This window comes from Callithrix jacchus, chromosome 9 (genome assembly GCF_049354715.1).
Source record: "Callithrix jacchus isolate 240 chromosome 9, calJac240_pri, whole genome shotgun sequence".
NCBI lineage: Eukaryota > Metazoa > Chordata > Mammalia > Primates > Cebidae > Callithrix > Callithrix jacchus.
In genome coordinates, this window is record NC_133510.1 from 93,043,811 (window position 1) to 93,057,364 (window position 13,554).

The 13,554-nt window shown below is 35.9% G+C and overlaps 2 protein-coding genes across 7 annotated transcripts in view; one reads left to right on the forward strand and one right to left on the reverse strand.

The window, feature by feature from the left end:
* The window catches only part of TMTC3 (transmembrane O-mannosyltransferase targeting cadherins 3), a 59,675-nt gene extending 53,158 nt beyond the window's left edge, over positions 1–6,517 (reverse strand). Inside the window, exons 1-2 of the mRNA XM_002752834.6 lie at positions 6,338–6,517; positions 220–435 (exon numbers count right to left, since the gene is read on the reverse strand). Coding sequence (XP_002752880.2) covers positions 220–408 — 189 coding nt within the window. The 5' untranslated portion in view covers positions 409–435; positions 6,338–6,517. The remainder of the gene's footprint in view (positions 1–219; positions 436–6,337) is intronic.
* Positions 6,518–6,618: 101 nt separating this feature from the next.
* CEP290 (centrosomal protein 290) overlaps positions 6,619–13,554 on the forward strand; it is a 90,744-nt gene continuing 83,808 nt past the window's right edge. For 5 of the 6 annotated variants that reach the window (XM_054238710.2, XM_054238707.2, XM_035257209.3 and 2 more), the window contains exons 1-6: positions 6,734–6,924; positions 7,485–7,613; positions 7,765–7,842; positions 9,220–9,289; positions 9,589–9,635; positions 11,947–12,090. In XM_054238710.2, the coding sequence (XP_054094685.1) occupies positions 7,512–7,613; positions 7,765–7,842; positions 9,220–9,289; positions 9,589–9,635; positions 11,947–12,090 (441 nt within the window). In that variant the 5' untranslated portion in view covers positions 6,734–6,924; positions 7,485–7,511. Of the gene's footprint in view, positions 6,680–6,733; positions 6,925–7,484; positions 7,614–7,764; positions 7,843–9,219; positions 9,290–9,588; positions 9,636–11,946; positions 12,091–13,554 lie in introns of those variants that run through there. The other variant, XM_035257203.3, reaches the window with a different exon arrangement.

Consider the following 13,554-nt stretch of genomic DNA (forward strand, 5'->3'; position numbering starts at 1 on the left):
ACAGCCAAAATAATCAAGTATTCTGCTTTAAAGAAGGTAACATCATCCTCAACTTCCGGTCCAATTTATAACATACATATTATGTCTCATATAAAAATTTTAGGGTAAAAAATCTGTAATTACTATGATGATAATATTGATAAAGAAATAGAAGTAATAAAATACCAAAATATTTCAAAATCTGAGACATGAACAAATAATATATAAGTAATTACTTACCTCAGACATGGGGGTTCCCCAGAAGTCATTTTGAAATAAAGTTTTTAAAGGTGTAGATGGATGCAGGTCTTTGTTATCCAGTATTGCTGAAACATCATCAAAAACAAAACCACAAAAAAGGCTGTTCCAATAGCAGGCAGTAACCACACCTACTATTAAGGTTATTTCTTTGAGGTTAATATCAGCCATCTTTTCTACAAGCACTTCTGGAAAAAACTGGGAAAAAAAAATCATGAAGATAAAATAAGCAATATACTTATTTCAAGTAAGTTCAATTTTAGTAAGTGGATAAGTAATTGCATATTAACTCTCCAGAGAAAAGCTCAGCTAAAATGCCATCCACTTCTAAGAAGTACAAGCGAATCACCTTGCTGAAACTCACCCCCCTCTCTAACTGGATAAAGCCAAGTAATCTTCTCTCCCATTGCAAGGCAGAAGACTGGAGATTTCCTTTGTGGATTATTTAAAACAAAGGGTCTATAATAACAGGGACACAAGAGAGAACAAAGGCAGCATAATGAAAATAAAGGTTAAGTAAAAGACTGTCGATGTATTTTAGGTTGAGACCCTCTACCCCTCTTCTACTGGGCACAAAATTCTGTAAAACTTTACAACACTGAAAACAAACAGGATTCTAAGAGCTTCAGGAAATAAAAAAGGTTCCAATAAGAATCAGGAATCAAGTCATTTTTTTTCACAAAAAATGCTGTAAGCTAGAAACGAAACAAAATTCCTTTCCAAAATAATAAAGAGTAATGCTTCAAATTTCTGAGAAATAATGATTTCTAAACTAAAATTCTGTATTAATAAATCTAAATTTCCCAGGTGAGAAAGTATAATAAAAACATAAATCATTTAAGGTCTCAAACAATTTACCGCTGATGTTCCTTTTCAAGAAACTAAGAGAGAAGGTACACTAGTAAAATGAGGAAGTATATTAAGAAACAAAGATACACAAATCAGGAAATGGGCTCCAATATAAAATAGTTATATATACATGTTATAATTTAGAAAAACCTAATGAATCAACTCAGGATATCTATCGTTGGGTAAGTAAAAATCAAGTTTTGTGTACAGGTCAGAAACCCTCTTCCCATAAATAATCTCAGACCACTGACTTGCTAACATCAATTCACTTCGGGTGACAAACTGTTGTTTGGTTAAATGTTCTAACCACAGTAAAGTTTGAAACTAATAAAAGAAAAAAAGTAATTTAAACCCATGGTTTCAATGCTTTAAAGTATTTTTGGGAATACACCTTTAAAGTATATTTGGGAATAACTTAGGTATCTAATTTTTAGAGTGCTTGCAATGTTTAAGAGAATCTGACATCCTGGAGACTTTGGTAAATTAGCTGCATAACTAGAAGTTAAAAATATATAATAATATGAATGAACACAATATTAAATTAGGCATCTGATTTTTTTAGAGTTAACTGCAACCTTTAAGAGAATCTGACATCCTGGAGACTGATATAGTAGCTGTGTAACTATAATTTAAAAATATATAATAATATGTATAATAAACTACTAAGTAATTTGTAGATTTATAACTATAGTTGAAAAGTATAATTTAGCTAAGCATACAATTCCAATAGTATTGGAATTTTTATAAGAACTTGGGATTTGCTATAGTTTTATTTCCTAAATTTAAGCCGTTCTTTAAGTATTGAGAAAGTTTTCCTTGTTAAGTTAGGCATCTGAAGTACTTAAAAATGAACACATTCAAATTAATTCAATTCTTCAATATAAATATCTTTATTTGATACATATATACAAATATATAGGTATGTATGTATTTGGTTCTTCTGTTAGTTGTGCCTGGGGTCACTCATGTGCTTACAGTTATTCCGTGGGATGGCTTGGGCTGGATGGCTTTTAAAGGATAGATTTCTCAGCTTTGAAAGCTAGTCTCTGCTACTTATTATCATATCTTCTAATAGATTAGCTTGGGCTTCTTAAATGATGATCTCAAGACAATAGGACAAGATTCATTGCACAAGCTCTTCCTAAGGCTCTATTTAATGCATATTTTAAAAATTATTATTCAAGCAAAGTACATCCTGAATCATGGGGAAAAAGTTATAAAAGGACCAAGATAACAGAATTTTTAAGACTCCCCAAAGGAGCATAGTATAAGAGAGAGGGAGAGAGAACATGTCATGAGCTCAGTTGTGGAGTCATCTTAGGTTACCTCCAAGAGTCACCTGCAAAGTAGGGGTTGCGGTTAAGGGAGAGATTTACACAAAGGGATAGACAGAGGGGGCCATTACTGTAAACATGTGACACACTATTCGGGTTAAGTTGTGAGAACTTCTAGTTTTTCCTAGGCACAGAAGCAGACTCACGGATGCACAGTTTAAGTGGATGGAATGACTGATTTCTGTTTGCTTACAAAAATGGGATGTTACTATATATGTGCACAAAATCCAAGTGCAATTGGAAATGTGAAAGGAAAATAAAACTCGGAATTCCAATTCATTATGCCTAAAGAAAAAAAATAGGCTGAAAGCTGACTCATGCAACAAACTGTCCTTCCTTTTGTTCTTAAGCAGATAGCTGCAAATAAAATGTTAAATATCTTCACAGGTAGCTACTTTACGTTAACCTTATCTTATATAAAATGCTGATTTACTACCCCACAAAAATACATAATATTTATTCCCCATCTGCTCGTATTTTCTTGCAACATGTGGATGGATTACCATATTTACCCTTTTTCCCCTCCATTGGATTTTTCCCCTTTAAATACTGAAGCCCTCAAAATCATCTTAGAGAAAGGAAGAGACTACAGACTGTTTCAGTGATTCAGTATTTATTTCTTTTGGGCATGTCGCTAACCTTGGCAAAATAAACTTCTAAGTAGGTTGAGACCTGTCTTACTTTTCAGTTTACAAAGACTACTCATGAGCTACATTATAGATATATAAAACTAAAAACAATCCCTGCAACAAAATTGTATATGTGTTCACTTCTTGTAATAATTTAATTGTAAAACTGTGCAAACAATAAACCTACAGAAAAAAAACTATATGAATCTGGAAATATTTAGTCAGAAAAGTTTTCTTAGTTTAATTTCTTGGGACACTGAGGAAGTCCTCTCAATTTCATTATCATTAAATCATCTTTTACAGGAACAGCAAATTATTATGTTTAAATTTTGTAAAACTTTGGCTTGCAAAGTCTGTATTCACAGACTCCCTACTAATCTTTCCAGTTTCTCATGTTGAAGGAAGGCAAGTGTCTGCCTGTTGCATACTCACTCCTGTCCATGAAAATAAGGCAAAACAAAATGTTTAGGATACATAATGGATACAAAATGGCCATGCTTTATTTTAGATATTGAAGAAGTAAGCTACTATGAATTTTCTTGATAAGTCAGCAAAAAGGAATTAAAGGTAACATCTAAGGAATATAAATTCATTGCTACAGAGTACAAAAGTAAGCAATTATAAAAGGTGAGGCTTTCTTATGAAGTGATTTTGATCAGATAAAACTGTTCAAAAAGTCCAGGGCACAAAGAAGGCAAGTCCAGACAAGTGTTCTTGTAATAGGCCACTTATAAAATTGTCACAGAAGTCCCAATTCTTAACGAAATCTGACTGATGAAGAAAATCTGATGAAAAATATTTAATAGAGTTTTGGCAGTTTTCCTCAAAAACATACAGTGAGTTACTGAACTAGAACTTGAGTTAAATTTCCCGATTCACAGTTAGGGACAAACAGGCCACAATGCATGAACACTTATGTTGACTTGTTCAAGTCACAGCGGACTTGTTCACGGCTGTATCCCCAGTACCCAGCACAGGGAGCAAGATAAAAAATACTGTTAGAATGAGTTAAAGAATAAAATTTAGGTAAGATTTTGCTTTTAGTTATGATTGTCACTGAGATCTAGGCTATAATCTTAGCTCCATCAATTATTAGGAAATTACTTAACTTTTATGAACTTGTTCTCACTTCTGAAAAAGTAGAATAAAAGTTACCATTAGAGACCAGGCACCTTGAGTTTATGACTGTGAGTAAGAGGGTGGTGGAAGTAAAGGTAGAAAAGAATAATACAGACAAACAAAACAAAACTTGTAAGTGAATACATAAAAGTAAGTTATAATGAATGAAAAAAACAAGAAGAAAAACTAGGTGTTATGGTAAAAAGGACAGATCGCTATTATGAAAATAAACATGCAGTAGTTAAGTGTGGTGTATTTCTTCTATGAAGATAAACATGCAGTAGTAAGCACAGTGTATCACATGATACGTGCTCAATAACTATTAAATTTCATCCCTACCATTGTCAGAGGTATTCGAAACAGAGCAATTACATCTTGAATAGGGGCTGGGTAAAATAAGGCTGAGACCTACTGGGCTTCATTTCCAGGATGTCAGGCATTCTAAGTCACAGGATGAGATTGGGGGGGTCTCATAAAGTCATAAAGACCTTGCCGATTAAAACAGCATGCAGTAAAGAAGCCAGCCAAATTCCACCAAAACCAAGATGGCGAGAAAAGTGGGACCTCTGGTCATTGTCACCGCTCATTATACAGTAATTATTATAATGCATTACCATGCTAAAAGACACTCCCGCCAGCTCTATGACAGTTTACAGATGCCACGGCAATGTCAAGAAGTTACCCTATGTGGTCTAAAAAGGTTAGGAACCCTCAGATCTAGGAATTAGCCACCCTCTTCCAGAAAACTCATGAATAATCCACCCTTTGTTTAGCATATAATCAAGAAATAACTATAAAAATAACTATAAGAATCCTTAGTATAGCAGCCCAGGCTGCTTCTCTGCCTATGGAGTAGCCATTATTTATTCCTTTACTTTCCTAATAAACTTGCTTTTGCTTTACTCTATGGTTGCACCTCCAATTTTCTCTTGGCCAGATCCAAGAACCCTCTTCTCCAGGGGTCTGGATCAGACCCCTTTCCAGAAACTATCTCATGTTAAATTGTGAATTAAAAACACTGAATATGAAGACTATTTAATTCAAATTACTGAGTAAACACTTATAAAATTAAAACATGATAATATTTAATAAAAATAGCATGATTGATGAACAAGCAATTTACAAATACTCGTTTCCCAGAATGTATGAGGAGGTAGTAAGAAGTTAAGAATATGTCCTCCAGCCAGAGAGATCTGTGTTCAATCACGTTATTTAAGTTAGACTACTCAGTTTCTTAGACGGAAAATGAGGACAATGTAAGCACCTATTTTACTGCATTGTAATGAAGAATAAACAAGATTATGAATAGTATTTGGCTATAATCTTTCCGAAAAGTAGTAAAATTGTTCCTATAAATCTGTCTTTAAAATTTATCTCACGAAACCAGTAATTTTTTACTTTGTGCTGAGTTACTTATTTTACTCAAATTGGTGGTTTAAAAAGAAACTCATTACTTATTTTCAAAAGGAAAATTTAGTCAAGTATAGTATTTTTTTTTTTAAGCAGCGTTTAAAATAAAGGTATAGTCCAGATCGTTGGAAATGTCATTTAGATTTAAGTCTACAGCTTCTTAGGAAAGTTAGCTAGAAGTGTATCATACTCCAGCATGGCTGTGAGCAGAGGAATGAGCAAAACTTGCACGAGCAAGAGTGGAAAACACCAGAGAAGGCGCTTTCATGGACGGGCACCCTAGGTAACCAAGCAAGTGAAAACAGTACAGGTGAGTCCTTGGCTCCCTTCTCTCTCCACCCCGGCAGTGGCCCGGACAAGTACTAACCTCTCCACTCTGGAGCCTTCACTTCATACTAGCTCCACAACCTTCAAGCCCCACCATCCACCAAGGGAACTGTACTACAGGTAAGGCAGGCGGGGTCAGAAGATGCCATAATCTCTTGTTAACTCTTCGCTCGCCCCTAAACAGGATCACAGCGGCGTGGCTCTCACTCTAACTACCAAGACAGATTCTGATACCAAACAAGGTTAAAACTTTTTTTCCCCCTTCTTATAGAAGGCTCTGGACGCCGCTTGCAAACGGCTGAAGAGAAGGCGGAGAGTTCCCACTTTTTCAGAATGGGGCCAGGCCCTACGGCCCCAATAGCAGATGCTTCTCTAACCCGGGACTGCTCCCCTCAACTCCTCCCTTTCCGCGGACCGACAGCTCGACTATACCTGGGAGGGGTTCCGCCAGGGGATGGCTTAGGAAAACCTCAGGAAGAGCGGCCCAGCGACTGACGCCACTGAAGCCACAGTCATGGTCTACCTCGTTCAGGCCACCAGCTTCTAAGCGCCTCAGCCGCTGGGCCTCCCGCCTCCCGGTCCTTCTCCGCCGCCCGGGTACCGTCGCAGCCTTACGCATTGCATGCCGGGAGCGCCTTACCTCCTCTCAGAGACTTCAGTTCCCAGCTTGCACAAGCCTCAGGCAGAACTGCAGTCTGGGATTTGCAGTCCTCGTTCCATGCCTTCTCAGCGACCTGAACACCGACTCCTGGGACTCCGACGGAGAATCTAAACGTAAAGTATCACTCATGGTCGTGAACTGTAGGCTCTCCTTGCATCCGGGGCCTTATTCTGGCCTTGGCGGAGTAGGGGTTGGTGTCGCCTAGCAGCAGCTGCCGCTTTGGCTTACTTGGGAACCTTTGGCGGGACACAGAGTCCGCGTGGAACTGCGATAGGGATCTCTGTCAGGGTCTGCGGCCGGGTCCAGCCTGGTGGTTGCGATAGTGAGGGACCTCCGCTGGTTGTCAGGCTTGGTCTAGGTGGGTGGATCCTTGTAAGCAGGGGCAGCGAGTCGCTCCAAGCTCAGGTTCTTTAGCCTCCGGGCCCCTGTGCCACAGCGTAGCTACCCCGCCCCTTCCAGTCTCGGGTCCACAATCCTTCTGCCTTGCTTCGGTTCCTGTGTCTCCCGTACAACTTAACTCATTGCAATTGTTAATGTTCGCATTTTTTTTAGCCCCAATTCTGCTTCTCCGTTGTCAGGCTTCCACAGACCCTTGCCCTTGGCACGATTAGGGTGTTCGAGCGCGTTGAGGGTAGGGAGTGTGGAGGAGGGGATCCAGAATTTTAGTCCTAACTTAGATTAGTTTTAGCAAGGAAGCCGTCACATTTTATTTAGCCGGTAAACTCTCTGACAGTTGGTGCCGACTGCTATAATTTTGACCAAGGCTATTTTGCCCACTTGTCTGTGTTGAGGCTAAGGCATAGCTCTTTGCTAACATCAGAAAGTTGTAATGACATAATCTGCAAAAAATGTAAACTACTAGAACACCAAAAATGCTGTGTACCTTGAAAATGCTAATTTCCACCTGTTTTGTTACAGAGGTGGAGCAAAGTGAAAGAATTCAAGATGCCACCTAATATAAACTGGAAAGAAATAATGAAAGTTGATCCAGATGATTTGCCCCGTCAAGAAGAACTGGCAGATAATTTATTGATTTCCTTATCTAAGGTGTATAATTGATCAATAATAATATATATATATTAACTTATGATTAGTTTATTAATCAAGTATTTTTTGCTGTGACAACTGTAGCCACAATCTGGAAGAGCTCGTATATTTTGTTATAAAATATAAAACATTTGCTTTTCTGTTTATTTAGGTGGAAGTAAATGAGCTAAACAATGAAAAACAAGAAAATGTGATACACCTTTTCAGAATTACTCAGTCACTAATGAAGGTTTGTATATAGTCGGTTTTGATGGTAGGTTTGGCTATTAGAGGAACCATAAAAATCTTTTCTTCTATAAGGTAATCTTTGTGAAAATACTTGATAATATCTACATCACCATTCAAAAATGCAATATATTTAAATGTGGCTTAAGAATTGTAGTGTGTAAAACGTTGCTAGTTTTTACTTAAAGTTTCTAAAAGGGTGTGTAGGGGAAACAGAATGAGTATATTGAAAAATTATATAGGGAGATATATCCTGAGGTCCAAATGACAAATGCAGACAATGGCTGTCTATAGGGATTTGTTAAGAGGGGAAGTGATTTAAGAGGTGTTGGAAAACTTTGCAAAGGATGAAGACTGAGGAGTAGTTTTAGTTAAGTGGAAGGCAATGCAGTGGTAAGATAGTAAGGGAATTCTAGAGCTGTTGGTTACCATAAGTAAATATTGAGAATAGGAAATATGCATATTCTTTACGTTTGAGAAGACAAGGTGCAGCAAGTTTGTAGCAGGCTGTAGAGAAAACAAATCTTGGGTAGGTACTTTGATAGAGACTGTTGAGGGCCTTAAAGATATAGTTTATGCTACCAGCAATTGAGAAGGCAATAAAGGTTTCTGAACCACAGTTGATAGGTACAAAAATATGCCTTAGGAAGGCAAAACAATATATAATATATGACAAATAGAAGGATTACTGGAGCTATATAGACATCACATTATAGAGGAGTTTAAACATGAAATTATGTGTTAGAATAATAACAATTGGAACAGAAAAAAAGTAGTGAAAAAAATTACAAAGGGAGATGTTGTATTACTGGATGTAAGACTTAAGACTTGAGGTAAAAGGGAGAATCAAAAATATTTCATGCTATTAAAAATAGAAATTATAATCTTAAGTAAGAAAGTAAGAAAGTTGCCTGGATTACTGCCTCACGTCCGTAATCCCAGCACTTTGGGTTGCTAAGGCAGGAGAATTGCTTGAGCCTAGGAGTTTGAGACTGGCCTGCATAATACGGCGAATAATACAGTGAGACTTTGTCTCTACGAAAAAATTTAAAGTCTTGCTGATCATGGTGGTATGCACCTGTAGTCCCAGCTACTCAGGAGACTGAAGTGGGAAGTTTGCTTGAGCCTAGGAGGCAGAGGTTGCAGTGAGCTGAGATTGTGTCGCTGCACTCCAGCCTGGGTGACAAAGTGAGGCCCTGTCTCAAAAAAAAAAAAAAAAAAAAAGAAAGAAAAATTATGTATTTATTTAACAAATATTTACTGAAAATCGCCATGTGCCCCCCATTGCTGACACTAAGAATCATAATAAATACAATTTTTGTTTTCAGTGCTTACATTCTAGTACAAAGGCATATTGAAATAACCTTTTTTTAATGTTTAGATGAAAGCTCAAGAAGTAGAGCTGGCTTTGGAAGAAGTAGAAAAAGCTGGAGAAGAACAAGCAAAATTTGGTAAGCAACTTGGAAAAAAGTTTATGGTATTAAATAATAAATTCCATGTGTTCATTAAGCTGTAGAAAATCAAATTTATTCTATAAGATGTATATAGTTTATTTTTAATATATAACATTTACTTAATAATAAGCAATTCTAGACTCCTATTTTATGGATCTGCCATATAATTCTTTTTGATACCTTATAGTCATGATGGAGTCTTTTAAAAGAATTAATTTTGTTATTTAAATTTATTTAAAAGTTTGTTTTGTGGTAGCTAATGTATGAAAACATTTGTCTTTTTTTTTAAAAAACAGAAAATCAATTAAAAACTAAAGTAATGAAACTGGAAAATGAACTGGAGGTATGTCTTTTTGTATTTCCTAGAATGTAATTGTCATAAATTTTATTTTGCATTGTTTTCAAATTTTAAAATTATTATTGGCTGGAAAAGTTATAAGGATGATAGTAATCATGGTTATTTGCTTTTTCAGTATATATTCTCGGATTGAGCATACAGTTGTGAATGAAATTAAAACAGTTAACTGCTATATGGAGCTTGCAGTCTTGGGAAATACATAGAAAGCTTACTAGTAACTGAGGTGGAGCGTGGGTGGGGAGTTGGGGAATAATGACCAAAGGGTTTTATAGAAGTAATTTTTTACAAAGCTGAGGGCTAAAGTATGAATGTATTGTTGAGGAACTAAATTCAGATTCCTGAAAAGGTAGGGATGGATCAGCTTTTGAAACGGATCAGCCTTTGAAAGAAGGAATACCCTTTTCCTTGTGTTAGGAGAGAAGGAAGAGTAGATGAGGGGAGGAACAGTAGATGTATGTAGAAGCCTTTATGTTTGTAGGCATAGTGCCTGGAAGTTGAGAGGTCAGTGATGATGTCATCTGTTAGAAAGAGTGGGAGATGGTGTGGTCACATTTTAAGAAAATCAGATAAAATTTGAAATGTAATGGAGAAAAGACTGGAGAGTTGGGGATCTGGAGTCAGACAGATTTGAGTTCTAGTCCTGATTCTTTTATTTGTTAATTCTCTGAACTTGGATGACTTGTTATTTTGATTGTATATCCAGCTCCTGGAAAAATGCCAAGTACTTTCAATAAATACTCATTAAATGAATTATGGAGTTGAATCAATTCTGTGTTAATGTTTAGATAGGCACCTGCTATACAATAGAAGAGTAAGACAGTTTTGAAGATATTGGTAGGAAAGTGGTTGAAGTGGTGATTATGAAGTCTCAACTGAATAGATAAGAAAGTCAAGATTGGGGTTGGGTGGGCAGAAGGGTAGGGATAAGGAGTGAGAAGTCGAGGGATTAGTGTCCTGTGAGGTCAAAGGACAGGCATAGTGGGAATAATTGAAAGAATGTTTCTGATTGGACAAGGATTTGATGTTGGTGTGTCAGTGAGAGATGATAGTGAATTCAAGAAACAAGAAAAAAAAAATAGACTAGAACAAAAGTTATGTGGAAATTGCTTGGGGATTTGATGAACGTCTGTGAGGCACATGCTTAAATTCCCAGTACATTTTGCAGAGTCACTGGGAAGTTGGTGGTTTGCTGCTACCATGAGTAGGTAAAGATGGAGAGCTGGATATCTTGTGAGAAAGCAGCTGAGGTTTTCATAGGATGATGGAGGAATGATAGGAATGATCACGTGAAGTTGCAGGGTAGAGTAAACCTAGAAGTACCAACACCTCCTCCTGACCCTAATGTATATGGGCTGTGAAAGAATGAGCACCTTCCAACTGAAAGAGTTCCAAGGGCATTAGTATCCTAAAGGATCCAAATTGCAGCTAAGGCAAGGAGATGGAAAGGATGATTCAGTAAATAATCTGAGGTTGTGAAATATTTATCTTGGAAGAAGACTTTAGCACAGGGAATGCTTTTTGAAGGAGAGAAAGAGTGTGAAAAATTTGGTTAAGGTAGAGGAAAAACAGAACTATAAGGTGAAGAGATAAATGTGAGACAGGTTAGATGACCAAATGATTTGATGTTCTGGGACATGACCTAAATTAACAAGAATATGAAATAAAATGGATTTAGTTGGCTACAAATCTTAAAGATAAATGAAACCTGAGTTGTTCAGTAAAGTGGCACTAACACTAGCTATTTATATTTCTATTTGTTAAAATTAAAATGAAAAATTTAGTTCTTCAGTTACAGTAGCTACACTTCAAATACCCAAACATAGCTACATGTAACAAGTGGCTACTGAACTGAACAGCAGAGAGAGCATGTCTATTATCCTAGAAAGTCCTGTTGGGCAGCACTGGTCTAAATAGTGCATGATATGAGAGAAAGGGCAGGTTAAGGCACTAAACTTCACTAACAGCGACGGAGTTTCTCATGGTTCGTACACGGGTTCCAGATCTCTGCGGCTTAGGACCTTTGCCTTTAGTCTGCTACCTGTTGGCCAGTGGTTACAACAGAATGATTAACAGTCAATTCTTTGTAGCTCTGGGTGGCTCAGGAGAAGTTTAAAGACTTACTAGCTGTGAACTAACGCTTAGGTAAGTTAAATTAAAAAAAAAAGATTCTTAATATGATTTTAAATATCTGCACTGAAATATAATGAAAATTTAAAGTCAAGATAAGTTGCTTATTGTTGAATCATTTGAACTTCAAAATATAATATAATTTATACTTTGGGTTTATTACTTTGAGATGGCTCAGCGGTCTGCAGGTGGTCGGGATACTCGGTTTTTACGTGATGAAATTCGCCAACTTGAAAAGCAATTAGAACGAAAAGATAGAGAATTGGAGGACATGGAAAAGGAGTTGGAGAAAGAGAAGAAAGTTAATGAGCAAGTAAAGCACTTTTTTTTCCATGAATCTTCACTGTTCAAGTTACCTGGCTTTTTATAATTATTGGTAACAATATCAATTTTTGTATTGTATGTTATATTTGAGGAATGATGTACACTTATAAGATTTTATAACACTGTTCATTTTGTCATCACAAATTTTAAAATATAATGGAACAGGTACTTTTAGTGAATATGACTTGAAGATTAATTCTTTATATTTGGAGGTACATTTTTCTCAGGATATATCACACTTACTACCTAAAATTGATGCTTTTGTCTGGAAGATTAGTGTCAAGAAACTAATAGACTTGCATAAAGAAGTGATCTTAGTATCATAGTTTATTTTGCATAAAAGTTATATTTGTTTATTTCAATGTATTTATATGATTAGTAGATTTGGAAATGAATCTTTTGATGATACATTCAATAATGTTTAATTAAATTTCTTGTTTTTGGTTGTATCCTTATATATGAGATATATATATATTGTTTTTGAAAAGTGTTAATCTCAACATTTTATCAATGATATTTAAAATAACATGTTTAATACATAGTTTTTATTAACTCATGTTATTCCTTGTTGTAAACTAATAATTTTTGCAGTGTTCCCTGGGATTTAGTTTTGGAAAAAAAGTTTTTTGCAGGTAAATTTGTATTTTCTTGAAGAAAATTTCCTATTTTACCTCAGCTTCTTATTTAATGTTTTATTTATTTATTAACATTTCTATTTAACACTTACTTGTTTTTTATTTCACCTCAGCTATTAGTAAACTTAGTAAAATTTGGTGCCTACATGTGGTAACTGTCCTGTCTCTTATACTCAGAAACATTTTTTACCTTTGTGTCCTTTAAGTCATTATTATGTTATATTCTGTTTATTTCATTTTGTTCATTATTCTCTCAGAAATAGAGGGTCATACATTTTAAGAAAACAGTGATATGCTATTTAAGAGAATCAATCTCACTTGAGACCCAGAGTTCAAAACCAGCCTGGCCAACATGGCAAAAACCCCATCTCCACTAAAAATACAAAAAAAATTAGTCGAACCTAGTGGGGAGTGCCTGTAATCCCAGCTAGTTGGGTAGTTGAGGCAGAAGAGTTGCTCGAACCCAGGAGGCAAGAGGTTGCAGTGAGCCGAGATTGCACCACTGCACTCCAGCCTGGGCAACAGAAATGAGACTCTGTCTCAAACAACAATAATAATAAGAGCATCTATCATAAATTGATTTTTAAGGGAAACTATTCCTTACAAATTTCTTACATGTATCTATTTTACTCCAAAATTTTAAAGAACCATATAAAAGCTATCAAAACAACGTGGTAGAGAAAGTATGGATTGATGCCACTTAAATGTTAAGAACAAGTTCTTAGAGCATTGTCTGGTTAGTTAACTCTGCAAAACATAACAGACATGTGGATTTTTTAATAGTTATAAAGGATCTAACTTATGATATTCACTGGTAG